The 27,987-nt window shown below is 37.0% G+C and overlaps 1 protein-coding gene across 2 annotated transcripts in view; it reads left to right on the top strand.

Annotated features, from left to right (window-relative positions):
• LOC146001616 (CD109 antigen-like) overlaps positions 1 to 27,766 on the top strand; it is a 123,742-nt gene extending 95,976 nt beyond the window's left edge. For both annotated transcript variants that reach the window (XM_083139150.1, XM_083139151.1), the window contains exons 16-28: positions 92 to 281; positions 1,081 to 1,241; positions 1,690 to 1,828; positions 2,744 to 2,862; positions 5,245 to 5,384; positions 7,340 to 7,559; positions 9,078 to 9,255; positions 9,944 to 10,146; positions 19,874 to 20,026; positions 21,262 to 21,437; positions 24,435 to 24,597; positions 24,901 to 25,003; positions 27,008 to 27,766. In XM_083139150.1, the coding sequence (XP_082995276.1) occupies positions 92 to 281; positions 1,081 to 1,241; positions 1,690 to 1,828; positions 2,744 to 2,862; positions 5,245 to 5,384; positions 7,340 to 7,559; positions 9,078 to 9,255; positions 9,944 to 10,146; positions 19,874 to 20,026; positions 21,262 to 21,437; positions 24,435 to 24,597; positions 24,901 to 25,003; positions 27,008 to 27,213 (2,151 nt within the window). In that variant the 3' untranslated portion in view covers positions 27,214 to 27,766. The remainder of the gene's footprint in view (positions 1 to 91; positions 282 to 1,080; positions 1,242 to 1,689; positions 1,829 to 2,743; positions 2,863 to 5,244; positions 5,385 to 7,339; positions 7,560 to 9,077; positions 9,256 to 9,943; positions 10,147 to 19,873; positions 20,027 to 21,261; positions 21,438 to 24,434; positions 24,598 to 24,900; positions 25,004 to 27,007) is intronic.
• Positions 27,767 to 27,987: the final 221 nt, after the last annotated feature.

The raw sequence follows: 27,987 nt of genomic DNA, 5'->3' as shown, positions 1-27,987 counted from the left end.
CTTGCAAAATTTGTTATCCTTGCAATCTTTTCTTCATGGTATTGCATATAATATATATTGTAATACTATTTACTATCTTTATTTAATCCAGGTGAAAGTTTTCCGGCCATTCTTTGTGTCACTTGACCTTCCATATTCTGTGATTCGAGGAGAAATCGTAGCCATTCCAGTTGTTGTATTTAACTACATGGATAAGGATATAACAGCTGAAGTTACCCTTTCAAATGAAGGAGGAGAATTTGAGTTTCCAGATCTTTCTAATGATGTTAATTCTGTTCCTAGTAAGTACTGAAAATAAAATATTGAACATAAGTTTTCCCTTAAGTCAGAATAAGAATGAGCATTCCACATCAAGTCAACCACATGGTTTCAGATTGTAATGAATTGTAATCGAAATGTAATATACTGAATGCTATCATGAATGTAACGAAAATTTCCAAAATCTGAAGTTACAGTCTTAACCTACGTGAAGTTTTGTATTTCTGCGTTGCATAATTTAATGGTTATTTCAGATTAATTTTGAAGACTCACTGCCTTCATTCACTAAGGGTATGGTGTCTGGAGCAGAGATAGTAGCACATCACTTCTTTGTTAGTTCCCAGGCAGCGGTCCAGCATCATTCACTACGACGTACCCATAGTGAATGAAGGCAGTGAGCCTTCGATATTAATCAGAAATAACCATTGAATTGTGCAACGCAGAAATACGAAATTTCACGTAGGTAATACTAAAAATGTGTTTACTGCATTATTATTATTTACAGCAGGATTAATTCATTTTCCATGAATTGCATAACTCTCAGGATAATTCAAACTTCAGAAAGTGTCATGTCGGTAAATTAACTAACTTTCGTGCTTAAGTGTCCATTTCGCATTTTGCAGTTCATTTCACATCATTTTGTGACAAAACAGGGTAGGAAAATGTGTGAGGTGAATTTTCACATTTCATGTTTTCGTCAAAAACTAAATATGCATGCCTCTACAGATTGCCTTTTTCTGATCAAGTATTGAGTAATCTGTCTCATATGTATATTTTATAGTTGCTAATATGTGTAATACTAAAATCTTTAATCTTGTGTAGAACTGGAGCTGTACCGTAGGAAGCAGGTGACAGTGAAGGCTGGCACAGGAGCCTCCACTTCCTTCATCATTGTTCCTACAAACCTGGGCTACATTGACATCAAAGTGACTGCGAGCAGTGCCCTGGCCGGAGATGCAGTTGTGAGGAAGCTCTTGGTAAAAGTAAGCAACTTTCAGCTTCATTCCATTATTCATCTTTTATTTCTTTTACCAAAATCACAAATTATTGTACTTGCACTAAAAACTCATTTACACAAATAGTATTATCCTGAAAATCCAGTTTATCTGAAATGAATTTTAGTAAATTTCAAAAATATACAATTTTTCCATTCCTATTCTAATAGCATACACAAACGATCCCATAACACTGTATATGTAATATATATTGTAACTCAATTAATAATCTTATTCAGTACAGTGTATCACTTTTGAATATGCTTAATTCTCATACAATAAATTCCAGATCTGGAATCTTGTTTATTTGAAATCAGGACATTCCCATTGAATTCAGATAAATTAGTTTTTGCATACTCTTCAGTGAGTTGCATTCTTCTGCTTCTTTTCCTAATTGTCTTCTTTTTTTGAAAAAAGTGTAACATTTTATTTTTAGGCTGAAGGTGATCCTCAATATTACAACAAGCCTGTGTTAGTTGATCTGAGAAATACCAACTCCCTCTTGACAAACTTTACTGTGGACATTCCATCAAATGCTGTTCCAGGATCGGAGCATATTGAGATATCTACTGTAGGTAAGTCCTGGCCTGAAAGCAAATTTGGTAAATTTCCATATGAAGAAATCAAAATCAGATTTCAATCTACAGGATTACGGGAGATTTGCTACAAAATGCTTTTAAAGCTACTGTGTAAATTTGGCAATGTCTTGGAATGGAAGGGAATTACATTGAGTTGTATTGAATTGTGTTGCAGACTTCGACTATTCATGCTATAAAATTTTTCATCATACAAAATTTCATGTTTCTTCACCATAATGGACAAAGACTTTATAAACACATTGCACTTTCATACCAACAAATTAAAGAAATATGATTATATGTACATGTATTTATGTAGTTTATGTTGTGAAACAAAGGCCTTACTCAATTTGAAAGAGAGATGCTACCAAGTTCAATATTCACAGGACCAATCCTTTCTCTGGAACCATGGAGGGGGAGAAGGGGGGGGGGGTTCCAGTTGGCAGGGTGTCTGGCTGCCATATGGGAGACACAGGCTACATTCCCAGGGTCCAAATTTTTCTCACCTTGTCCCTGCATACAGTGACTCTGGGGTTCACCCATCCTCTTAACAGTTCGATACCTGGGGGAGCAACACTGGATGCTAAAGGTGGCTGGAGAATGACGATAATCACATCACCCTCACAGAAGTGGCTGAGATTGTGAATGTGTGGGCCCAACTTCCACATCTCCTTATGTACTTTCATGGCACGGTGCAATGGGCATGGGGTAACTTGACCATTACTTTACCAATCTTTGATCTGATCAGAATTGCTTACATTTTTATTGAAGTATTCATCCCAATCCTTATGCCACTGATAGCCACAGCAGAGTATTATAGTTATGCATCAGATTGCTATGTATAATATGAAATGTGCTGAAGGAGTTGAAAGAAAATTGCAATGAAACTGATGTATTTTTCCTTTTCTGCAGGTGACATTCTTGGACCGAGTATTCCAAACTTGGACAATCTTCTGAAAATGCCTTTTGGATGTGGGGAACAAAATATGTTAAATTTTGTACCAAATATCGTTGTGGTGAATTATCTAAAGGTAAGTGTCTTTGCCAATGCAAAGCATGAGACAGGTGTAGGAGGTTGAAAGACTGCGAGTGAAGCTTTGCTTAAAAATATCCTTTGTGTCCTCATTACATAGTGTACGTGGAAAGCCTAAAATAAAGTTTCCTTGATGAAATAGAAATGAAAGCTATGACTTTGTAGAGTGCTATTGCAGTCTGGTCAATCTTCATTTGAGGCTTAGGAGCTACAGGGTAGTTGTGTAAATAAGGTAGCAATACCTGTTGTATGAATAAACCTTCTATTAGCCATGCTGTTAAAAAACAATACAATCTTCACGTTTTGCACTGAGGTTCATCACACTTTAAACTTAGATCATTTGAACACAACCAGATGTTAAGATTAGTTACTTATGTACTTTCTTTTCCACTGAATAAGGTTGTAGTAGAAATATATTGAATTTTAATTTTGTGTGTTAAATCTTAGGAATTGTCAATACTTTCAAATGTAATAACACCATTAAGCCTTGTTTCCATGATATAAACATTCAATATGCTGACCAAGGCAGTAATTTAATTTTATTATAAAACATAAACTAAACCTTATAGCAAGGTCGTCTTGAGAGACTGCACCAAGTACAAATGTAACAAGATACAAAAACAAGATGATTTATATACACAAACATTCTCCCCTCCAGACTATTGGAATGTGCCAGAACAACTTTCTAATACTCTGGAGTGGAGAAGGTTTGTGTATATAAATCGTATTGTTGTTGTATCTTGTTACATTTGTACTTGGTGCATAGTCTGAAGAAGACCTTGCTATAACGTTGAAACGTTACGTTTAGTTTATGTTTTATAATAAAATTAAATTACTGCCTTGGTCAGCATATTGAATTTTTATTTCAAATGTAAACATATATTCACTAACAGTTGTGTGGCACACTCGAACTGTAAGCAGTTCTAATAATAACTCTATCATGGACCAATTCCTGCTCAGTAACTGCAACTACAACCAGTTCAAAAAGAATGATCCCGCACCGGGTGCAAGCTTTACGCTCCAGCTACGGGATGTATGCAGGTTTGAGTCTCCTGGGGGAGGCGTAACAACTTTTCCTGAGATTTCGGCCTGTGTATGGAACCGGTGGCGACCCACCATCATGAGGAAATTGGGGAGCTACAAATGAGTGGCGTAACCCAGTCATAGAAAACCTACAAGGACAACTGGGGGTTCGTATATAGTGTTGATCGTACGTCACCGTAACTGGTTGGATGATCTGCCATCTCTGATGGGAGTGAAGCTGGCAGTCAGTAGGTACGCACTGGCCTTCACGGACGGTTGCATCATGGGTTATTACTAGAGGCACATATTTTTGGTAAATAAAAAAGCAACTTTTCGGTATAAAAACAGTCAATTTCGGGTTCAAAAGCGGTAATTAAAATGAAATTTCGCTGTTATAGCATTGAAAAGCTGTATATAAAATGACATTTTGGTTATAAAAATGTGAATATAATCCCAAATTTGATTTAAAAACTGCACTGTTACACAAAATAAACATATATCTTCTAATAGCACATTAAATCATTACCAGAATATTAAGTTTATTCCTGTATAAAGGGGTCCATTTTTGCTTCTCGAATATTTACTGCAGAATTAATCAATTTTCCGTGAATTGCATAACTCACAGGATACTTCACACTTCAGAAAGTGTCGCGTCGGTATATAAACAGTAAATTTCGTGTTTAGGAGTCTATTTCGCATTTTGCAGTTGATTTCGCATCATTTCGTGACTCAACAGGGTAGGAAAATGCACCTCACACCTTTCAGAAACATGAAAAATTAACATTACAATGTGTTATTTCACATTTCGTGTTTTCGTCAAAAACTAAATATGCATGCCTCTAGTTATTACTTAAACCACTCGAACATTTCTTGCAGTAAACAATTTTACCATCAACAAATCTTCAGTCACACAATCTGACACGCGCTCTCTCTTTATCAGGTTCATAATGATATTGCTACAGATTAAGACATTGTCGAACGGCACACTAAGAGCTCCTAACCATTCTTCCAATTTTAGAGATTTCTTCTGTTACACGTGCAGCCTCAAGTTAGTTTTTCAATGTTTCAACAATCTAAATATATAAAGGCAAGTTACAGTCACATATTGCATTGTGGTGATAGCTAGCAGAGAGCAATGATGTCTATCGTATCTGGCTGGAGCAGCAAATGTGTACCACAGCATCTTTTAGCATTATAGAATATTATGCTCACAAGCTGATTAACATTTGATGTCTTAAATTTTGCCCTGAAGGATTACACACAGGATATAATATTTCTTATTTGTAAGCATCGCTTGCAATGCTTAATACATGTCATGACCCTGTTCACTAATAACTAAAAAATAATCATATTTCAGAATACCAATCAATTTACCAAAGCAATTGAAACTAAAGCTTTGAGATTTTTGGAGACTGGTTACCAGCGAGAGTTGACATATAAGAGGGAAGATGGATCCTACAGTGCATTTGGAGACAGAGATGACAACGGAAGCACTTGGTAAGTTTTCTATATATGGAAAAACTGGATACAGATATTTGTTACCTACAAGAGCATCAGATCGAAAGATTTCTGGACCAATAGTAGTGTCCACAGATTAGTCATGTACAGTACTACAAGAGTCTTTAAGTTTCTTATGTGATAGTGGAATCTTTATTTTTCTTTTCATAAATTTTTTTTGCTAAATTCTTTTCTAATATATAAAAATGGATGTACGTATGTGTGTTTGTTCCAGCATAACTTTTGAATGCCTGGAGCAATTTCAACCAAACTTGGTACACGTATCACTTGCAATCTGGAAAGAAGTATTGTGGGGGTGAGACACAATTGGCACCCCTAGGGGTGGGAGTGGGAGGGGTTGACGTAAAAATAATTGAAAACTACCGATATTAGTGTGGAATCTATAGTTTTCGGGGTCGATAAGATGAATAGTAACACTCTCAATGCCGTTCAACTCCAAGACACCCCTGGCACCCCTAGGGGAGGGGGTGAGAAGGGGTGACATGTAAAACGACTGATATTAGTGTGGAATCCATAGTTTTTGGAACCGCTAAGATGAATAGAGACAATCCCAATGCCGTTCAACTCCCAAGTTCATTTTACACTAGGGATGGGACCGATTAATCGGTACTCTATCGGTATCTGCCAATATAGGTATATAGGTTTATCGGTAAAATTACGATTATTTTACCGACCCGATGTATCGATAAATATCTTTTAATTTAGTGCAAAATTCTGCTATTTTGTTGTAATTTTTATGGACAATCTCGATGCCTCACTTTCTAAAAAAGTAATTGTCTAAATATTAAACTACTTTTGCACTGCAGTCACCTCGAAACACACATTTGTTGAGGAGATCAAGGAACATTTCATGTTCTTCAAGTACCATATCTAATTTTATATCGGATCGGTAGAATATCGGTTATCGGTATCTGTAAATTTCATATCTGTACTTTATTGGTATCGGACAAAATTTCATATCGGCCCATCCCTATTTTACACTATAGGTAGAATTCATTATTTTCCTGTCTAATAGAAGATTGGGATAAATACCAGAGCAATGCCCGGGCAATCAGCTAGTAACATATAATGTACTTAATGTATAATACAAGAAAGTGTAAAATCTGGAAATATAAAAATTAAGGTTTCCGCTGAATTGTCTTCTACTGTAGCTGATATTTTGCTACATGCAACAATGGAAATTAAGTTTTATTACTTTTCCTTGTGATTAATATGACTTTTGCTCTCACGTTTCAGAGAATTTTCATGTGTTGTATAGTTTGTATTCTTGTGAGGTTTGAAATTTTCCGTGGTGGAGTGGTTAGCACAGCATGCTACGACGCCAAAGATTTCAGGTTCGAATCGAAGTCTGGGTGTTCTTGCGAGGGTCTCCTCATCAATTTCATCATATCATCATTCATCCCCCTTATCTTTGAGATCAGCTAAAAGCAAAGTAAAATAAACCAATCAATGAACCAGCATCTTCAGTCATAGGTCGAACGTGATGGTGTCTGAATATGATGAACTTGGGAGTGAACAGCATTAAATCACTCTTAACAATACACATATTTGATTCACTTCATGCATCCTGCAAAATATTCCACAGTTTCAAAACACAGTAGAAGTTGGCCTGAAACTGTTTTTTGTAAGCTGATATTTTAATTATCACTTCATAGTCTGTGAAAAATTATTTCCTCCCAATTTTAAAACAAAAGTGCTCAAATGACACAACGGAAAGTCTACAAAGTGAAGTATAGGCCTTGATTTTCTGTTAATGTACCATTCTTTTTCTGAACATTTTCATATTTACAAGAGCAATATGAAACATGATCTTAATTTTGTTCCCTGGGAGTTCTTTGCACAAATAAAATATTTTTTAATGAAGCAAAGTTTTAATTTTTATTGTGTATATTGTAAGACATTAACAGTATATTTTTTTAAAATTTCAATTACAGGCTGACTGCTTTCGTGGCAAAATCTTTCCATCAGGCCCTTCCGTTCATCAACATAGACGAGAGAGTAATTCCTGAAGCCCTTCAGTGGCTGGCTACCAACCAGGCATCCAACGGGAGCTTCCCTGAAGTTGGGAAAGTGAACCACAGGGACATGCAGGGAGGTGCTGCACATGGACTTGCACTTACAGCATACACTCTGATCGCTTTCTTGGAGAACAAGGTACTTGAGCAACATTTATATTTTTTATTTCCTTTGGGAGAACCAAGTGAAAATATTCGTAATGCTAATTAGACTTAAGATGATACTAGTATCTAGGTATGAACCAGTATAAATTTTAAACTGATGCCGATAAAGTACTGTGTTGTACCAATGCCAAAACCGCGAATGTGCAGATTTTGATTTTTTTTTGCCTAGTGCAACCTAATTCTTGTTGATAGATTCTTATGCTAACTTATGTGAGCTGATAGAGAACCATGAGTAGGTACGTATTTTAACGATGAATACTACAATGCTTCATTTCAAAAGTAAGATTTAGCTCATTCATGATTTTGGCATTGGTGCGATGACTTGTGCAAAATTGACCAATATCAGCAATAACATATTCCACCGTATGACATAAAATTACAAATAATTCATGAAAAACTTGAATAGTTCATTCACTTTGTTACTTGATGTATGAAAATATGTCACTGCAGTGGGTTTCACTTTATGGAAACAACATAGACATTTACTTCACAAAACTGGAGTACATGAATTACATACACATTTTTCATAAAAATAACAAAATTTCATGGTTTTGCACAAAGTTATAGGCTGTTTACAGAACACTTATATAAATGGTTATTAAAAAGAAACATCTGTGGTAAGATTCATTCATGCAAGGAAATTAAAAACAAAGGCCTAAAGTTCTTGTCTGTATGCATGCCTCCTTTGATATTGAATCTGGGACACCTTGTTTTTTTTTTTTTACTTAACGTTGCCTTTCTGCCACTTTTGGTTAATTGCAACAGTGAGGATAAATGATGAAATTGATGAAGAGATACTCACAAAGAACACCTATACCCAGGCTGAGATCTTAACCCAGGACCCCCGCTATTGTAGAGTAGGTGATATCCACTCTGAAACGTTCAGAGTGGTTGGAATGCTTAGGTACAAATTAAACATGGATAGATACTATAAAATACATCCTGTACGTAAAACACAAACTAGCTTTAATAATCTTTCAACACATGTAAAACATGGTGTCCAAGAAATCCAAAAATTAACTCTACCTGAATCAACAACAGACTATTGAACATTTTGTTCTTCTTCCTCGTAGCTACATGATTATACATAATATTATGCTCAATCACAACACACTCACCATGAAGGTTGGCTATAAGGGAGGTTGAATTCAAACAGAAGTTGTCATGAGACTTTCAGACCAAATTTGGTAAGTGCACGGCATAGGAACTGCATTGCACACTGGGTCAAGCAGTTCAAATACACTAGCTGTTTGTACGCTAGGAATTGACATCTGAGGATGTGTTGGAGATGCATCTGGTAGAACTGAACTCTCATTGTACCCACAGTCCCCACATGAAATTCTTGGAATAACCCTGTATATACATATGCCTATATTGACCAATGTTACCAATATTGAAAAATCTGTTCAATCTGAAATGTATTTAATACTTGAGAAAAACAAAATGTTACAGTTGTCAAAGATGCTGAATTTATTGCATGTTTCTTTTCCAGCAACTGATTTCTACATACAGGAACACAATAAATAAAGCAGTCGACTACATTGCAAGGAATCTTGATGGATTGGATGACATCTACGCCATAGCTCTGAGCAGTTACGCACTTCACCTTGCAGAGCATCCTTCAAAGGAGTTGCTCTTCACCTTGTTGGAAACCAAAGCAAATTCTACAGGTACTGTTCTTTGTTCAATATGCATGCATTGGCAACTACTTGTGGAGTAACAATTCTAAAGTGATTTTCCTGATTTGTCTTTGTCTCTCCATCAGATGGATGTTTGAATAGTATTAATGTTTGAAGTTGTCAAGCAACTCGTAAAAAACAAATTTGAAGTTCCTTTCATAGTGCTACACACTTAATAATAAAAAGAACCTCGTTGTGTTACTACACGGACAGTGAATACAGAATGAAATCTTGAATATGTTTTTTTTCTTTCTTTTGGGAGGGGGGCAGTATGGATAAAGAACTTAAAATGTAGGAAAATGTAAAAGCTGGAGATGATATAATCTTGGGTTTACAATAATAGAAGAGGTTCCTAATGCTGTTGCCTTGTAATCAAGCGGTCCTGAGTTCAATTCCCCAGAGGTATATTTCAGTTATTTGAATGACACTCGAACTGAATGTAAAGTCTTGATTATTCTGTCTATGAATAGTTAGCTTTGCCAAAAATGCTAGGAAACCTATTTTTGAGGAACTGAATTTATTTCATGCACCATTTGATCCAAGTTGCTTGAGTTAGTACATTTTATTATTGGTCCTAACATGATGTAAGGTCACAGTGTCAGATTGTAATCATTCTTTGCTACTTTTTTTGTGAATGTGTAATCTACGTAAATTTCCACACATTTTTTTGTACTTTCAGCTGACATGAAGTGGTGGAAGAAACCAGTTCCAGCAAAAGACGAGAAAAATCCTTGGTATTCCCTGCCAAATTCAGTGGATGTGGAAATGACTGCATATGCTATGCTTACTTACCTGCAACGTGGGCTCGTTGAAGATTCACTCCCTATAATGAGGTGGCTCGTTACGCAGAGAAATAACAATGGTGGTTTTGCATCAACACAGGTATGATTAAGAATTTCAGCACTCTTCTGGATGTTAAGTTCTAGTTCTGGGAGGGAGAAATATAAACACCTGCTTTGTATGAGTTAGTGTGAAAAGAAGCAGACCTACGTAATTATTTCAAATCATTCTTCTTTGAATTACTACATGAAAGATGAATCTTGTACAATATTTCATAACTCTCGCAAGCGTCAAATCTGTAAGAAGTGTTCAGTTATTTCACTCATTAAGAAGCTTCGTCAGCTGAGATATTTGATAATACTTTTGATAGGCAGTTTACTCCATACAGGAAAATATAGGGGAAAAAATGACACAAATTAGTGATTTTTCTTCTACAATTAGAATTTCAGAAGAGAAAAGGTATGAGAAATTATTACAAGGACATAATTTGAAGTTTTCACCATGTTAGTCTGTTTCCAACCAATAGGGGTCGTGTGAGATACCTAACGAGATTGGGAAAGCAATTTTAACGGGTGAAAATGTCACATGCAACAGCACTGGCAGTCCAGAATTTTGCCTGCAGATACAGATAGCATGTGCCGAAATACTGGCGATGTAATTGCAAAGAAAATAATAATTCTTCCCTGAAAAGATTTTTCGTTACACCTTGGTTCCATGTCTTCACATCTTCACACTTGTGTTGTAGCCTCCCTGTACAAAAAAAAACACTAACAATATAAACTAGTAGTGTTGCCAGGTTTAAATTTCACACAACTTGATTTTGATCAGCATTTCACATCCCTTTTTGTTGGCACACTGTATACAGGAAAACCTCGTTAATACGAAGTTCAAGGGACCAAAAAATGTCAACTTCGTATTAAACGACTTCGAGTTATCCAAACTTTTCAAAATGGCCGCCTGTTTTCAGGTGTAAATAAAGTAGAGTATAAATTCCCCCCACAAAGGATGTTTTATACTTGGTGGTAGCTCAGAAAATAAGCTTTATATGTACTATATAATAATATTGTACGTTTTAAAGAAAGTGTAAAAAATGTTACACAAAATGAGAACACGGAGCTTAACGCGGACACAAAGATTCCAAGGAGACTGTTAACACCATTTATCCTGCGTAGTTATACAACTGGTTATGCACGGGATGCATGTTGTGGCAAAAAGTCTTTTAACAAACGGTATTTTCTTTCAATTGTGCAAAGTCGTTGCTCTTCCACGAAATTCTTACAATTTTAGTTCATAAGAAACCCGTTTGCACGGAGACCTACGGAAAAGGAAAACAATCTCGTTTACTGCAAGAAGTGAAACTCGGAAGAATCTTGAGGGTAGTCACTGGCGCAAGCAAGAGACGGGAGATAATCCGACAGAATGAATATTGGATTTTATGTGCATTCACTAGAACATTGTCCTTTACAGGATTAACTGGTAAGAGAAGATTCTGTTGGGAGAGAACACAACCTTTCCCTGGCAAAAAACAAAAAAATCGGGGCTGTAAATTTCGTTCTGGTTCGGCTGTTAAAAAGACATCATAAAAAAGTCACGTATTCTTTGCTTCAGTTAACTTCATAATCGCCCCCCTCCCCCTTTACAGGGATTAGTTCAAACTCTTCCTCAACTTGCATTGTAATCCACTCTGAAAAAGTAAACACACAATTTGCGATCTGTTTGCACGGAATGTGTATCCTAGGACACGTGCCGCACTCGATAATCACTCTGGTTTGGATCCCACTTCAAACTGTATATTTAATCCCGCTTAGCTCATCAGCATAAAATGAACTAAAAACAAGCTTTACGAAACTTGCTTATTTTCAGATGTATTCCTACATTGAGCATTGCGTATTTTTTTTTTTTTTAACAGCAGCACGCTAATGGTTCTGAAGAAAAGCGGGGATTATATGGCTTTGCGAGATTCAAAACAATGACGCTTATTCCTTCGCACTGGATGAGTCATTGCAGTTACCGGCAAGCGAGAGCTTTCCAGACGCTAGACTAAACACTGGCGCCAGCTGCAGCGTAAACACCATGAGACCGGCTGGAAGTTAGAGCAGCAGGTGGCAGAAGGGAAATCATCAGCATTTTAAAGATAACGCAGTTGTCGAAGATCGAACTTTTATCAGCAGTGTGAAAAAAAAATGATCCTTGTATTACCTTTTATCATGCAACAGACCAGGGACGTAGCTAGGTTGATCAGTTCGAGGGGGCCAAATCTCCAAATTGTTCCTATGCAAATATTACCAGACAGTAAAGTTAAACAACTCTGTGTGATGCGCACCCCCCCCCCCCCACACACACAGAGATATGTTTTATATGTACATTATATTACATTATAATATTGCTACATATATAGTGCATTGGTATATAAAACTACTACGAAGTGTATATAATATATATGTGAATACTGGAGGTCAAATAAACATTAGAGTTCAAGAATTTTCAGGAAGCAAATCAATTTATGAAAGTACTACTATTAAACTATTACCTTACAGTTTTCTTAATGTATTTTACTTTCTGCCTGTCTCAATGACAACTTCTTTTTTATCGAAACTACTGTGGAAGTGCTAATCTGATTTCTTGACATCTGATAAATTATTCTGTGCAGGATTTTTCCTATTTAGCTATTCTGGAGAATCCTCCTGTGGATTGCATTATTGTCTGTCAAGATATTTGATATTTAGTTTCCGGAAAGACAAAACTACTACATTTATTATCAACACAGCTACAAATGCAACCATCATGAGGATTCTTCCAAACCTACAGGTGAAAGGGCCTCGACGATGGTGTAGTGGTAAGGTGGTCGCCTTGTAATCAAGGGGTCCCGGGTAGTGTTACCCACGGGACGAGACGGGACAGGCTCTTAAAAATTCGAGACGAGACGAGATTGATTATGTGTCCCTTTGACAAACGAATATTTTCGAGACGAGACAGCATTTCGCAGCATTTCCACGAGATGAGACAGGCCAAAGTCTCGTCTCGTGGGCAACACTAGTCCCGGGTTCGATATCCGGTGGAGATAATGGCACAGTGGTTCGGATCCCACTTTAAACTGTAGTTCAGTCCTGATTAGCCTTTCTGTGCATAAAGTGAAGACAACAAATCAAACAAACAAACCTACAGATGAAATCTTACACATATTCATTTTTCACAATTTACGAAATCTGCTTAGCACTTTCAGAGGAGAGATGTTTTTGAAAATTCCTCTCTGCTGAGACATGCAAAAATCAGTACAACGAAGCTTGTAAACACAGTTTTAAACTATATACAGGAGTCGCAGCTGTGGACTGTTGACACATTTGTGTTCGTGCTTACTTACGTAGCAATTGCTAATCTTGAGACCGAGGCCATTACCGGAAGTTACATTCTTGGAACTATCAAAGAATGACGTCGTTTCGTTTGTAATGCAAACGAGTCTATGACACGATCAAAATTTAATGACGTTGAAATTTCTTGTTCTATGTTTATGGTTGCCAAAGCAGATGTTCTCTCTTGGTTTGATTTGTTTCTGAGGTAAGATTTTAATCTCTTGTGCACGCTAAAAGATCGTTCACACGCACAAGATGATACCGGTAACGTTAATGCTACTTGTAACAGCTCTGCTGTAATTGGAAAAATTGTTTCCGGCAAAGCTGAATGCAGGTCAGAAATGCTGTTTAGTGTGGTTGTTTGTTTTATATTACGAACATAGTTTTATAGTACCTCAATCTCATGTTGGTTATATTTGATATCAAACTTCTGTGCGAAGGCTTGCGGTTTTCAGTGAATTCACACAAAGCTGCGCTGAATAGCATACTGTTTTTTACTATAAAATCACTGAAAAAACTGTTATACCTGTTCTTTAATTGTAATACAAGTCCACAACGAAATATTTTCATAATTACCATTATTAATTACAACTGAGAATAATTTCTATGTATCAATAAGCACAACACATTTTCAGATTTTAACTATTTAGTATTTTCAGAGCACTCCCGCATATAGTTTTAGTCATTATTTGGTGTCCAGAGAACTCAATCGTTAGGGCGTCTGACTACCATGAGAAAGACCCGGGTTCGATCCCCAGCGGAGGTGAACCGGGATTTTTTCCCATCTGTTCAAGCGGCACGGGCGCCCACCCAGCGTCGTATAAAGTGGGTACATGGAGGGAACTCTGGCGGGTAAAGGCGGCCACCTTCGGCCGTGATCAAGAAAGTATGGAGCCCAAACTCCACACTCTCTAAACGCCTACATGGCATGGTGAAAAGCACAGGGGAGCACTTTACTTTTTACATTATTTGGTATCCAGTATGTCATCATTAACAAAACATATTACATACACGCACACACACATACACAGTTTTTTGGGATAACAATTATAATAAAACCAAATTACAATTAATTAATTAATTAATTAAAGGCAATTACAATAACAATTATAATTTGTTACTTATTAGAAACGGTTATATTGAGAGCGAAGCAAACTAGAAAAATATTACTAATTTCATATCTTTCATTCTTTCAAGCAAGCAATAACAATTTTACTTTCACGAGTCATCATGTAACTAAACTGCTACATTTTCTTCGTCCTCTTGCATCTGCCCCACCTCCCCCCCCCCCCAAGCCCTCCTGCCTCCTCACTCAAGTTATTCCTTGCTCGAGGTCACCGAGGTCATTGGACCGTTCTGGTACTTGGCACCCTGGATAGAAGCAAAATCTAGCAGAATGAACAAAATGAATCTGAAACAAGGATTTACTGGGGAAGGGAAAATTTAACCATATTTGCGTATTGCCTTTCAGAAACTGTGCTCTCAAACAGCAGGGGTACAACCCAGGGATAAGTCTTCTCTACCATTTGATTGTCATTTCCTTCCCTTTATCTTCTCCATCTTTCCCTTGTTCCCTTAAAGCAAGAAAGACCGCTCCTTGCAATTTATCAGGTTCGACAGGTGACGACTGTCCTCTCGCAGGAATATTTTATGACAGGCAGTTCAGAAAGTATTTGGGACGCAGTGCCGCCTTTGGTTGTCCGCAACCTTCGCGCCAACATTTGTTGAACAAGCTTGTTGTATTGTCTCCATTCAAGCTTTGTGCTGGTCTTAGGACCGCCTTGTGCCTTGTCAAGACGTTGCTTTCCTGAAGATAGAAGATCGCGTTTTATTCGTATTTCTGGGCCTCCTCGATGGCGCAATGTAGCGTCGTTGCCTTGTAATTAAGGGGTCCCGGGTTCGATACCCGGTGGAGGCACATAGTGGTTCGGACCCCACTTTAAACTGTAGGTCCAGTCCCCATTAGCCTTACTGTGCATAAAGTGGACTTAAAACAATAACTCAATCAATCAATCGTATTTCTGGCTGCGAATTTAGGCAGGGACGTAATGATAACAATAATAGGACGTTACAAAATCATATTAATAATAGTAATAATGATGACGCCTTTAACATTGAAATTATTTTCAAATTTAAATTCTAGCAGTATTCCATCGCAAGCAGCACTTTACATTACGCGAGTGATTTGTAACTCTCCTCCAAACACAAACGTACGCAGGATTTTCTTTCGGAGGGGAGGTGGAGAGAGACAATATAAAATATTTGGTAATTACCACTTTTGGGATTCCTTTTTAAAGTTGTTCAAAGAGAGAAGTGGTATCTAGGGTCATTTTAGGGGGTGTGGGGGTTGCACTTACCAATTTTTTTTTTTTTTTTCACGAGTTCTTTACAGATTTCATTTCAAAATTTTGTTTTTCTCAAAGTTTCGGGAGAGTTGTAGCCTCATCAGCTCACCCATGTGTACACCAATGTATCAAGATGTAATAGGAAAAATAGGACGCGTGCCACATTTCTTTCGAAAATTGTGCACCTCTAAACTTGCACCCTGCATTATCGCAAAACGACGTTGGTGGTTTGTACAAGTGTCATGAAGACACTGACTTAGGTATTTTCACACTTTGTTTATTTCTGTCTCAGTTCGTGTTATCAGTAGGGAGTGCGTTTTTAATAGCCACAAACCATGCTAAATAGACAGGTAAATTGGCGCCAAAAATGACAACTTCAAAAAGCCCAAAAGTAGGTAGTAAATATCAACTTGTTATTACCTTTCTTTTCAGTTCATTTGTAAGTTTTCCTTCATTAATTGCCATTTACTTTTATTCTATGTATATTTTATTTTTCAAATTTTGTACCGCTTTTTTGTTTCTTTTAGTTAATCGCAATGTTGACGATTATGAATGGCAATTAATGAAGAAAAACTCGCAAACGGCCATCACAATTATATGTAATATGCAGAATATTATTAGCGACTCAAATATTCTGGTTTTTCTTGTTGTTTTTTAACATTCTCAAGAATAAATTCACATTTTCGCTTTATATTGCATATTTCTTATAATGACACGTTCACCACGGTGGGCCTCCCAGGTGTGGTTTACCACGTTCCTTTATAACCAAAGAGTGCCAGGTTCAAGTCCCGGTGGAGGCACATTACACAATGGGTCGGAGTCCAATTGACATTATAAATCCAGTTCCAATTAATATATTTGAGCATAAAATGGACTTTAAACTATTTTTGATTACGATAACAAGTTATTGTAATAATGAAAGAAAATAATATCTCCTTCAGGATTCAAACCTAGGACTCAGTTTTACAGAAATTGTAATCTCTAGACCAGTGGTTCCCAAAGTGTGCGCCGCGGCGCCCTGGTAGGCTTACGGGGCCGCCGCGTGATGTTCCAATATTTTCAATGAAATTCAGTCATCGATATGATTGTTCCAAATACATGTTCTTATTTTGTACTTGTTACATAAAACATGTTTCTGAATTTTAAATATGTTTATTTTTTAACTTAAGGCAAGCAACGTAAGCACACTAACAGAGCGTTACAAGTGTTACATAGGGCCTAACCGGTGGCGTAGTGTTAGAGTTCGCCATCTTGTAATTAAGGGGTCCCGGGTTCGTTACCCGGTGGAGTCACATAGTGGTTCGGATCCCACTTTAAACTGTAGGTCCAGTCCCAATTAGCCTTACTATGCATGGACTTAAAACATCAATTCAGTCAATCAAAGCAAGTACTAGATAGGCCTACATTCATGACGTAGGCGCTGTGGAAAAATCTTGAAACACGAAGGGCGCCGTGAAACGAAAATGTTTGGGAACCCCTGCTCTAGACAGTGGAGATTAGCTTTGTTCCTTCGTTCGTCAGTGATTGGAAACTTTGTGTTATTTACTTTGAACCCAAGAAATTGATATAAATCAGTCCGTATGTTTTAGATACGGGATTCTTGAAACCCCTCCCCTAGAGAAATTTCTGCCCAACGCAGTTGGCTTTCTGTCAGGTACAATTCTCAAAATTAGAATAGGGAAGCTGTGAAATTTTTCCCTCAGCATTTTTTCAATTTGAACACTGGATACAGACATACACATATTTCATTTTTTAAATTTAATCTACGAACATACACACACACACACACACACACACACATATATAATTGTTTTACAAAAGTAATTGGTACTCACTTTGTAATTCGCCCACAGTTCCATGCATTTTAGATAGTATGACGTTCCTTTGTGTTCCTTGATTTTTTCACATGCTTTCTTCCAGTTGCGCATCCCTATTTTCCTGAAATTTGGTTCTGCATATCCTGAATCTGTGCCAAATTTACGGCATGGAAAACAAAAGCATGCGTCAAGTGCCACAGTATATTCTAGCCACGGCGCAGATGCAAACCAGTGTTTTTGAAATGACCGCTTTCGCTTTCCGAACGTAGTATTTGGATAGTTTTGCAAAAGTGGTTGCCTAGGATTATCTACCCAAGATCAGTAATTGTTTTCACATTAGTACATTCACTTGTTTTGTCTAACTTTGGAACGTCAGAACTTGGACCAACACCCTCTTCATTGCCGTCATCTTCCACATGTTTTGAGATAGTTTTAAAATATCCAGTTTTGATAAATTTATCCATTCAAGATGGAAATGCACAACAACGCTAGAACTCTTCCCACACACGAACAAATACACAGTGACCGTAGGAACCCGATAGCAGACCTTGCTCGCAAGCAAGAACACAAAGCTAATCTGTGGCTCTGAAGCTGAAGCATAGAGCAATTTTAAATCTCAGAACAATGTCAGTACTGGAGAACTCTCTCCATAGCCTATGTCGCTCGACCACCTACTGTTGACCGCTCGGCCACGGCGGAGTATTTGATTCCATCTGTATTGGAAGGGTCATTTGCAACAAAAGGGTCGGATCTCTGGTTTCCAGGAACTTAGGGCAAGGGTAATAACCTCTAAGCAGGCAGATTTTATGACCTTGGTTATAATCTGGTAAGCAAGGAAAGGGTGGAATTTTGCTGTCCTACATTTGCTTCCGAAGATTTTCTTCGGAACAGTGTTTCCAACTCTGCTACAAATTTACCAGAAAATAATATGTAGTATTAATTTAGGATAACTTTTAATCGATCAAAATTTTGTTTGCGGGGGCCAGAGTTACAACTGCCGGGGCCAAAGCCCCCGCAGGCCCCCCCCCTAACGACGTCCCTGCAACAGACAATAATACGGGCAATATTTCCTATCCAGACAGCTGCATTCAATCAAGAAAGAGGGACCTGAATTCTGCAATTATCGCATTATGATGCACACCAGTGGCGGATAATAAGCTCTTGTAGGAGAAGGAAAGGGGTCACTTTTCTTTTACTTATCATGCGGTTTTTGTTCGTTTTGAAGAAGGTATTCAGAACTGTTTGCTTTTTTTTTAGACGCCTAAGGAAAGGAGCCAGTGTGCGCACACGAGCAAGAAAATTGTGGCCGAAACAATTAGCAACGGACCCCCCCCCCCCCCCCCCCCCCGTTTGCTGATAGCAAAAGGGGAGAAGTCACGCAGACAACAAAACACTGTTTTGGCAAATTTTATGACCGACACAGTTGGAAAACGTATGAAATGGGAAACTGGAGTTGCAACATACGTAATATCGACGTCAACTTTTGCGGGAAACCTAGATGACAACGCATTAAGCGGGTTGACGATCTTTAGTTGGCCTAGGCGGCTTTGATTATCTGTACCAGTTTCCCTTTTTATAATGAAGTTCTACAGGGCACAAAGAACATGCTTTTAATGAAAGTGGTTACCGGAAGTTGTCGGCTACCAGGCCAAAAGTTGCTCGCTCACGGGAAATTGCTGTATCTCGAGCTCAGAGCTAGACAGATGGGTGAGACTTCCAGGCGCCACGCGTCTTGTATTTTGGAACATTCGTGCGATCTTATCTCGCATTTCTCATCTAGCACTGGTGAATATTTCCAAGGTGGCGCATTCAGCGGGGAAAGAGCTTGACCTCCCATGCACATTGACAAAGAATGTCAATGTCCAGCGGGCATTTCGGGCTACTTCCCTCGAGTTGTTAGCAGGTCTTAGGACAAGGAAACATGTCAAGGTCAAGTTAAAATAACGTCCAAGCTCTCTCCACATTCGATCTTCTCTTGTCGACTTACGCAGGTGTATACTTCGAATTAAGCGAAACCAGTTTTGCGGAAGGGTCTTGTAAACAACTTCGTATTAAAAATTATCCGTATTTCGATTTATCCGTACTGAAATACATTATAAATCCTATCTTATCGGCTGGGGAATGGGAAGAACTTCGGATTAAAGGGTACTTCGTATTAACCAATATCGTATTAACGAGGTTTTCCTGTACTCGTAAAAAAATTTAATGTTTGAATGTTTAGCTTGATTACATTTTGAATGCATTATTATATTAATACCATTAAACTCTACGTCAAATTTAACTTTTTCATGTTCATATATTAACCATTTTCTTCCAGGATACAGTGCTTGGAATATTTGCGCTGGCCCAGTTGGCTGAAAAACTAAATGGAGGACCAACAGACATCACAGTAAGATTCTCCTACCAAGGGTCAGAGCCCAAGACAATATCCATTAATGCCGCAAACAAAATGATCTTGCAGAAACACGAGGTAAGTTTTTCTTTGCCTGTAAAAGTCTTGCTCCATTAATAACGATTGATATTAAAAATATGAGTGGGGATAGACTGCAAAACACATTTTTTCTTATTTTTATGTAATTACCAATATTTCTTTTGCTTTGCAACAACATTGTCAGGATTAGAAATTGTGGTTAGTATGTATTTAATTGATATACCCTGGTACAAGTGACATTCTGACTGCATTTATACTGAGCTATATGGCACAATGTAGGTAAAACTCGCTCTTAGTAAGAAAACTAATTGTTAAAATAATAATTCAGTGTTGCTTGTGAAAGAATGTTAGTTATCTACTGATTTTGGCAACTCCAATTAGTTGGAATTGAGTGTGATGTGGTATTTTTTCACAAATAATGCCGAAGTATTTTATAGAAAGAAGTGAACTTTATATTTGTACCATGAATATAGACATTTACTTTGGCTGTTTTTGCCTGTTTTCCATTCTTACATCATCTGAGAAAATACAATGCACTATTGTTCTATTATATACCATTGCATTCTTTTAAAAATTAATAGTTTTAGTGGTGGACTGGTATGAATTCTTTACCAATATAATGATGAAGTACTGATATCAAATGTATATATTTTGTATATTTATAACTTAGCATTGCTTTTCTGCAACTTAGGCTAATCGCAAAGTCACAAAGATCACACCCAGGATATTTGGTAGTGAGATCAAAAGTTGACCATTTAACACACATGGCTAATGAGCCAGCTGATATCAATAGTGTACAGATCTGATGTAAGTACATACATTCCATCATGTAGAACACGAATGGTTCATTTCATCTGCTTATTGTGTCTGTGATGATGGGTTTTGAGACTTAACAAACATTCAGGTGCATATAGAAATGTATTTTTCCTAGAGAGGGTACATAATTATGTCTTTACGTTCTTATGAATAATAGAAGTAGCAGTTTGTGCACTCAAATAAAATTATGGAAATTTAGAATCATTAATCTTATCAACCATTTTATCATCACATTTCCAAATATTTTATATAGCACCTGAAGAAAATTTGCTGATTTTGATTAAGTGATTATGTACTCATCTGACTAAGTAGATTTTCTTTTAGTGCAGAGTGGTCAGTAATTCATATTTACTTTTCTCCTGTCTGTTTTCCATCTAAATATATCCATCCATACTATTTACCATAGGACTGACTGTTAAATTGTAACTCTGTTGATGTTTTTTTTTCTCTTAATGCAGTTGCCTCCTAAAGTTCGAGAAGTTGATATTGCAGCCACAGGAAGAGGATTTGCTATAATCCAAGTGTCATACCAGTACAACCTGAATGTTACAGGAGCATGGCCGTTGTTCACCCTGGATCCTCAAGTTGACAGAAATTCAGACAGCAATCATTTGCAGTTGTCCATATGTTCAAGGTAAAAAAAGTAAAAAAAACATTGCAATTGGGGGGGGGGGGGGAGATGCCACAATAACTGACTAGCAGAGTTGCATATTTGGTTATTTTCACGGCATGTTAGGGTTGAGCCAATACAGATACTCCCTACGTATAATCAATCCACTGGAGGAGGAAGAGGAAGGGGGGTGTTGTTTTGTACTGTTTCTGTGATTGTCCATCCATTCATTTCACATAATCTGCATACATTCTCCTCGCAATTAGTTAAAAGTGGCAGATAATTTATATGAATAAAACACACACTACACAAAAAAATTACAGCATAATAATGACTGTACATAGAAATTGGAACTGTAAGCCACTCAGATATGCAGAAAATTTGCACGCTTTAATTTGTTTTTAACATGCAGTTTACAAGATTACAAAGGGCATTGTAGACAATTCATCGATACTGTACTCGTGGTGTAACCAAACAAAAACTAACTAAAAAACTTTTTACAGAACATAAGGACACATGACTTCGTGCGTACATTTTTCAGTGACACATGCCTTTGAATAACATTTTTTTATTGCTCATGATATGTAGCATTTAATGGTGCAAAACAAGCAGCAGTAGAACAGAACATCCAAACGATGCTAAGGATACACTGATCAGTCATTTTAATTGCATGCCAGTGGCGTATGCTGGTTTTAACTAGTGGGTAATCTCAGATGCTTGATTCATTCACCCACTCTTGAAGTCTCCCTGCAAATTTACCTCAACATCCATACAGGATTTATGAATATATGTGTTAAAAATTTTACCTTATTGTTGCGACCACTGTCGAATAATTGTTGTGATTGCACTTGCAGTTAATCTACGTTTAGAATTTCAAATAATAAAACAAGAAAATATAATAAATCTATAAGAAAAAACCTGTAACAAAGAATGAAAGGAATGCGGTAGTGAAATTAAAACCTCAATTGAAGTGTAAAATTCAAGTTACCCCAGTTACTTGTGCATTCCCGATTTTTGTTTTTATACACGGAAGTTTAGTTCAAGACCTGTGGTACAAGAGATGCTACTGGCCTACCTACATTAATTATTTCCAATTTCTCCGGAAAATATCCCGTTCCAAATATTTTCACACGCAAATATTGTATTATATCCATTGCCTTTAACTTCAGTAAACACAGGATTAACACGAATACTAAACCACTAACAGCTAAACAAATATTAAATTCTGGAATAGCTACAACACGCATTCAATTCCCTGCGCCAATCTTCTATTGTGGTTCCTTCCTGCTTGACACAGAATTAAATTCCCTATGGATGCTGAAAAATTCCCTTTCCCAGCTTTATATTCCCTGCGATGCACGAGGTTCTATAAGTTGGAATCATTGCGTTTTTTGTTTATATATTTTACATTCAAACATCTTTTATCATTATGATCATTATTAATCTAAAGAGGGGGGAAAAGCAACTTAAATTACCTAATACATGTGTACGTATATATATAATTTATTTCTTATAGTTTTCCCTTTTAAAAATTATTCATTTCTGTGAAAGAAGTACTCTCACTGGTTTTGAAGGCTACAAAGAAATTAATCACACATTTTAAAATACAAAAATGAAAAAAAAAATAGCATATAAATAGTTTAATTACTGCATTAATCGATAGATTATATTGTTATATGACGTCGCTTTTCTGCCACTTTTGGCTAATCACTACGAATGATGATATGAAATTGATGAAGGGACATTTACAAAGAACACCCATGCCCAGAGCGATATTCGAACCCTGGAGCTCTGGCGTCGAAGGGAGCTGTGCTAACACTCCGCAATGAAGGTCGGTGTAATTTCTTGAATTTCTAGTTCAAATTTTACGAGTAATTTATTTAATTACCTTCATCTTCAATATTAAAGTTTTTTTTTTCTTTGACAATATCTGTTGAAATAGCAGAGATCAGGAAGACAGAAGCAAACGTAAAATGAGAATTAACATAGAATTGGTTCGCAAATGTTTTTCAGATTTCCCTGTTTCTTGCGCATTTTCAGATGTATTTCCTCTACTTTCCTTTTCAGTACGTAATTTGTGAACCCAGAATTTTGTTTCCTGAGAAATTTCCCTGTCGTAAACAACACAGCTCCTACGATACAAAGGCCATTGGGGAAGAATGGCAGAAGAGGGAACGGCAAAGGCTCTGGGGTGGAGATTGCGACCGATGGACTCTCTCCAAAAGGAGGTTACCCTTGCCACGGAATAACCGTGCTTGAGAAGCAGTGTTTCCTTCCCCTCCCTCCCGTCAAGGGATTTAAAAGGGAGCCGGTGCAATCTCACCCTGACGTCACCAGATTCCACCAGCTGGAGAAAAAGCCTCACGGACATTCCGCGGCAAACAGTTGAAAACATTTGCACGCTGGTAGCAAAGAAATATGTGAATCAAAGATTGGTTCGAAAAATATTGCGAAGAAAAAACAAACAACTTTTTAAAAAATTATAGCCGGGTCATCTCCGATTATCTAGGTGACCCAGAGTATACGCCGCTGTTGCATGCAAGACTGTTGCTTGACACAATCATCTAGTAAAGGGTTAAATAAAAATAATAAAAGTAGACCCAATGTCCCTGGATGATTGGACTCATACTTTCTTTCCTTGAAAATAAGTTTGCAAATGTCTTTAAAAAGTTCTCAATACTTCAGGGGTTCACTATGTTTAAAATGGGAGAGTTCATACGGCATTTGTACACCAACATTTGTTGGCCCCATTGCAGAGTGGTTAGCAATCTTAGGGGTCCCGGGTTCGAATCCTGGCCTAGATGTTTGCGAGTGTCCATTCATTCATATCATCACATATCCCCATCTTCGCCAAAAGTGGCACAAAAAGTGAAGTAAAATAAAGCAAATAAATCAATCAAGTATTCCAACATTTCACCATCCTTGAATCTATTGAGAATTTAGGATGCTTAAGTTTTTCAGGTTTTTGAATTTGAACATTGACTTTACAAAGATAGGTACTGAATGTCCGTTTACTTGCAGTTTCATTGGTGAAAATGAGAGCAACATGGCAGTGATGGAGGTGACCCTACCTTCTGGTTTCACTGTTGATCGAGACTCTCTGCCAAGCCTGGAGGTTTCACAGCATGTTAAGAAAGTAGAGACAAAGGATGGAGAGACGGTGGTGGTTATGTATTTCGACAAGGTGAGTACAACTCTTGAAAGAAATTAATTTCATTACTGAATGAAAAGTAACTGCTAACTGCAGGAAAATAGTTGCTAAATTAGATTCCTATCTTCTTTTTTGATCAGTTGTAAACACGATTATAAACTAAAAACATAAAATCATATATGACAGGTATCTTGTTTTGATTATTGCAGTAGATAGTACCATAGTATTTTGGAACATTAAAATAAGGTAAATGTGAAATTATTAACTTTCTCTTAATAAGTAACTTTGAGAGATTAATGGAAAGCACTGGCGCATACACCATTTTTCTTTTTTTAGATGACTAAGGAGGAGTACTGTCCAACTGTCTCCGCCTTTAGGACCCACAAAGTTGCAAAGCAGAAGCCTGTTCCTGTAACGCTATATGACTATTATGACTCAAGTAAGTATTCAAAGACATTACATTTTTAATTTATTTTGTAAAATTGGAAATTTGCTCATAGCAATTAGGGTGGAGCTGATATCACTTTGAAACGATATTTAGAGGCATGCATATTTTGAAATAACATATTGCAATGTTAATGTTTCATGTTTCTGAAAGGTGTGGGGTGCATTTTCCTACCTTGTTTTGTCACGAAATAAAACTGCAAAATGCGAAATAGACTCTTAAACACGAAATTTACCATTTATATACAGACGCGACACTTTCTGAAGTTTGAATTATCCTGCGAGTTATGCAATTCACGGTAAAAAGGTAAATTGTTTCCCTGTGCTTAGCACCATGCCTTGAAGGCGTATAGGGGGTATGGGGGTAACGCCCCACACTTTCTTGATTCGGTCGTGAGTGGGGGTGATGTGATCAGCACCACGCCCCAGACTGCCTTTACCCCCCAGGGTTTCCCCTAGGTACCCATGTTATTCGATGCTGGTTGGGCTCTGGGGCCGCTTCCAACGTTAGAAAAGTTCCCGGATTTGAACCGGACGGGGATCGAACCCGGGACCTTTAGCATATTGATTAATTCTGCTGTAAATATTTGAGAAGTTTAACCCTTTACGCAGGGTTAAACGTAATACTCTGGTAACTACATAAATGTGCTATTAGAAGTTATATGTTTATTTTGTGTAATAAGTGCAGTTTTTAAATCAAATTTAGCAATATATTCACAATTTTAAAACAAAAATGTCATATTAAACACCACTTTTGAAGAGATTTTTCACTGCTATAGTACCGAAATTTTATTTTATTTACCAAAAATATGTGCCTCTACCAATACGCTTATATTTACCCACAGATACCGATGCTTGAAAATTGTAATAATTAAAAGTTGTTCAAAATAATTATTAATATTGGTGTACAAGTATTTCAGGCCCAATTAAATGCATCGATTTAATATTCTGCTTTAAAATAGTCAAGAATTAAATCAGAATATTAAAATACCTGATATGTAATCACAAAACCCATTTTTTTCACGCAAAACTGGTGAAAATAAGTAAAATGCACCTGTTTCATTAACCTTTTGGTGCCAGATAGTCTCGATCGAGATGCTCTTAGGTAACCCTTGTGTGCCCGATCATCTCGATCGAGACGCTTTGTCAAGGTTGTAGTTTTTACATTATAACTTCGCAGAAATGATTGTTGCACGTTTTTTTTTCATAAAAATGGCGGGAAAAAGGAACTTCTTTAGTATTTTTTCACGGGAAAAATTTTGCCGATAACTGCATTCGAAGTAAGTTTGTTCATCGGTACCCCGAGGTCAAAAGGAATGTTTTCCGTGCAGGGGGTAGGGGTTTGGGGGGGGTGGGGTAAGAGTTGCAGTTGTTGAAACTGTGTCATAAGAATGGAAGTTTGAGCCACGCTGGGGAAAACCCCAATTTTCTTTTTTAAAAAATTATATATACGCCGAATGTGCACAAATTTTATATTATCTGAATCTGATTCATTCCGCGTACAACGGTATATCATTCATCTCTCTAGGGCAATTAGCCTCAGATCTACACTAATTTCATTGAAACTCTGCATTTTGCTCAAAATCGTCTCTGGCACCAAGGGGGTTACCTGTGAAAATGGCCTTGGGCTCCAAAAGGTTATTATGCCAAGAGTATGGTGGGGAATAATGGATTTTGTAAGTAAATAATTATCTTGTGAGAAATTAAGACTTTATAAATATTTGAAAATGCTTTAAATTGTTTGTTTCCAAGTATCAGCATCCGTATTGGTATCACTTCTGCTCTAATTTATATTCATAAAAATAACAATGAAAGGGTTGTAAGCTAAATTCCAGGTAATTTATACACATATTGGTAATTTTACTCATAAACCAATATACCTACATCAACTGATACTGATAGTGTGTAATTACTTTATCACTCCCCTACTTATTATCCTTATTTCAAATACTAATAATTTTTGTCACTTTACACTTTCAAAACATTTTATCCATTTCAGCACGAAGAGCACGCATGTTCTATGAGCCACAAGAGGCTCACATATGTGACATTTGCGAAGCAGGGGACTGCGATGATGTGTGCACGAACTCCCCAGGATCTCGCAGTGATGTAGACGGCAACAACTCAGGATCCAAGATAGCCGAAGTGCAGGCCACTGGCTTAATGTCCATACTGATAGTGTTGCTGGGCAAGTATGTGCTGTGAACTTGAAAAGAACCGTTTGTGAAAGTTGTTTTATTCCAATATTTAATGGACTGTTACAAGTATATTATGAAATGTTTGCACCAGTTTGTGTGTGTGTAATGAGAGTGCAGATTGTGAGAGATCTGAAGTGATTGAATTGTATTAGTGCCAAGAAATGTGATTGGTGATATGAATAAGTGCTGTGTGGGAGACTTATGAAAGCAATAAAGGAAGGCTTGTATTTTTTGTCGCGTAGACAAATAATCAAGACATTCCAATACATCTAGCCAGAAAATGTTACTTTTGTATTCAAAGGATGGCTTTTAACTTGAGACAATTATAATATTTTTAATATAAAACAGTGAAATAATTAGCAGTCAAAACTGAACTGTTCTCGCATTTAAAATTTTTAACTTTTTTTTTTCTTTCTTCACACTACTGAATTTTAGATTCCATTTCCTAGATATAACCTATTAATAGTGCTGGTAGTGTTGCACTTTTTTAAAGATAAAAATGTAAATTAATGTGTGTACTGTTAATACAAAAAAATATTAAAGGTATTGATTTTTCTGTATTTTTATATTGTCCGTTAACTTTTTTTGGTTTCCCTTTTGGTTTTAGGATAAAAAGAATGCATTGGATGCATAAATACAAATTTGTTCTCTACCTCAACCTACACTTGTAAATTGAAATTCAATAGTGTATCTGTATAACACTGGTGATTTAATCCCTCAGGCCGGGATTTAAAAGCTCCACCTGCTGAACCTCTGGAGGTATTTTCAAGCGAGTAAATTC

This window comes from Lepisma saccharinum, chromosome 17, assembly GCF_977018435.1.
Source record: "Lepisma saccharinum chromosome 17, izLepSacc3.1, whole genome shotgun sequence".
Classification (NCBI taxonomy): domain Eukaryota; kingdom Metazoa; phylum Arthropoda; class Insecta; order Zygentoma; family Lepismatidae; genus Lepisma; species Lepisma saccharinum.
The sequence above is the reverse complement of the archived record's forward strand: the minus strand, read 5'-3'. Positions and strand labels throughout refer to the sequence as shown.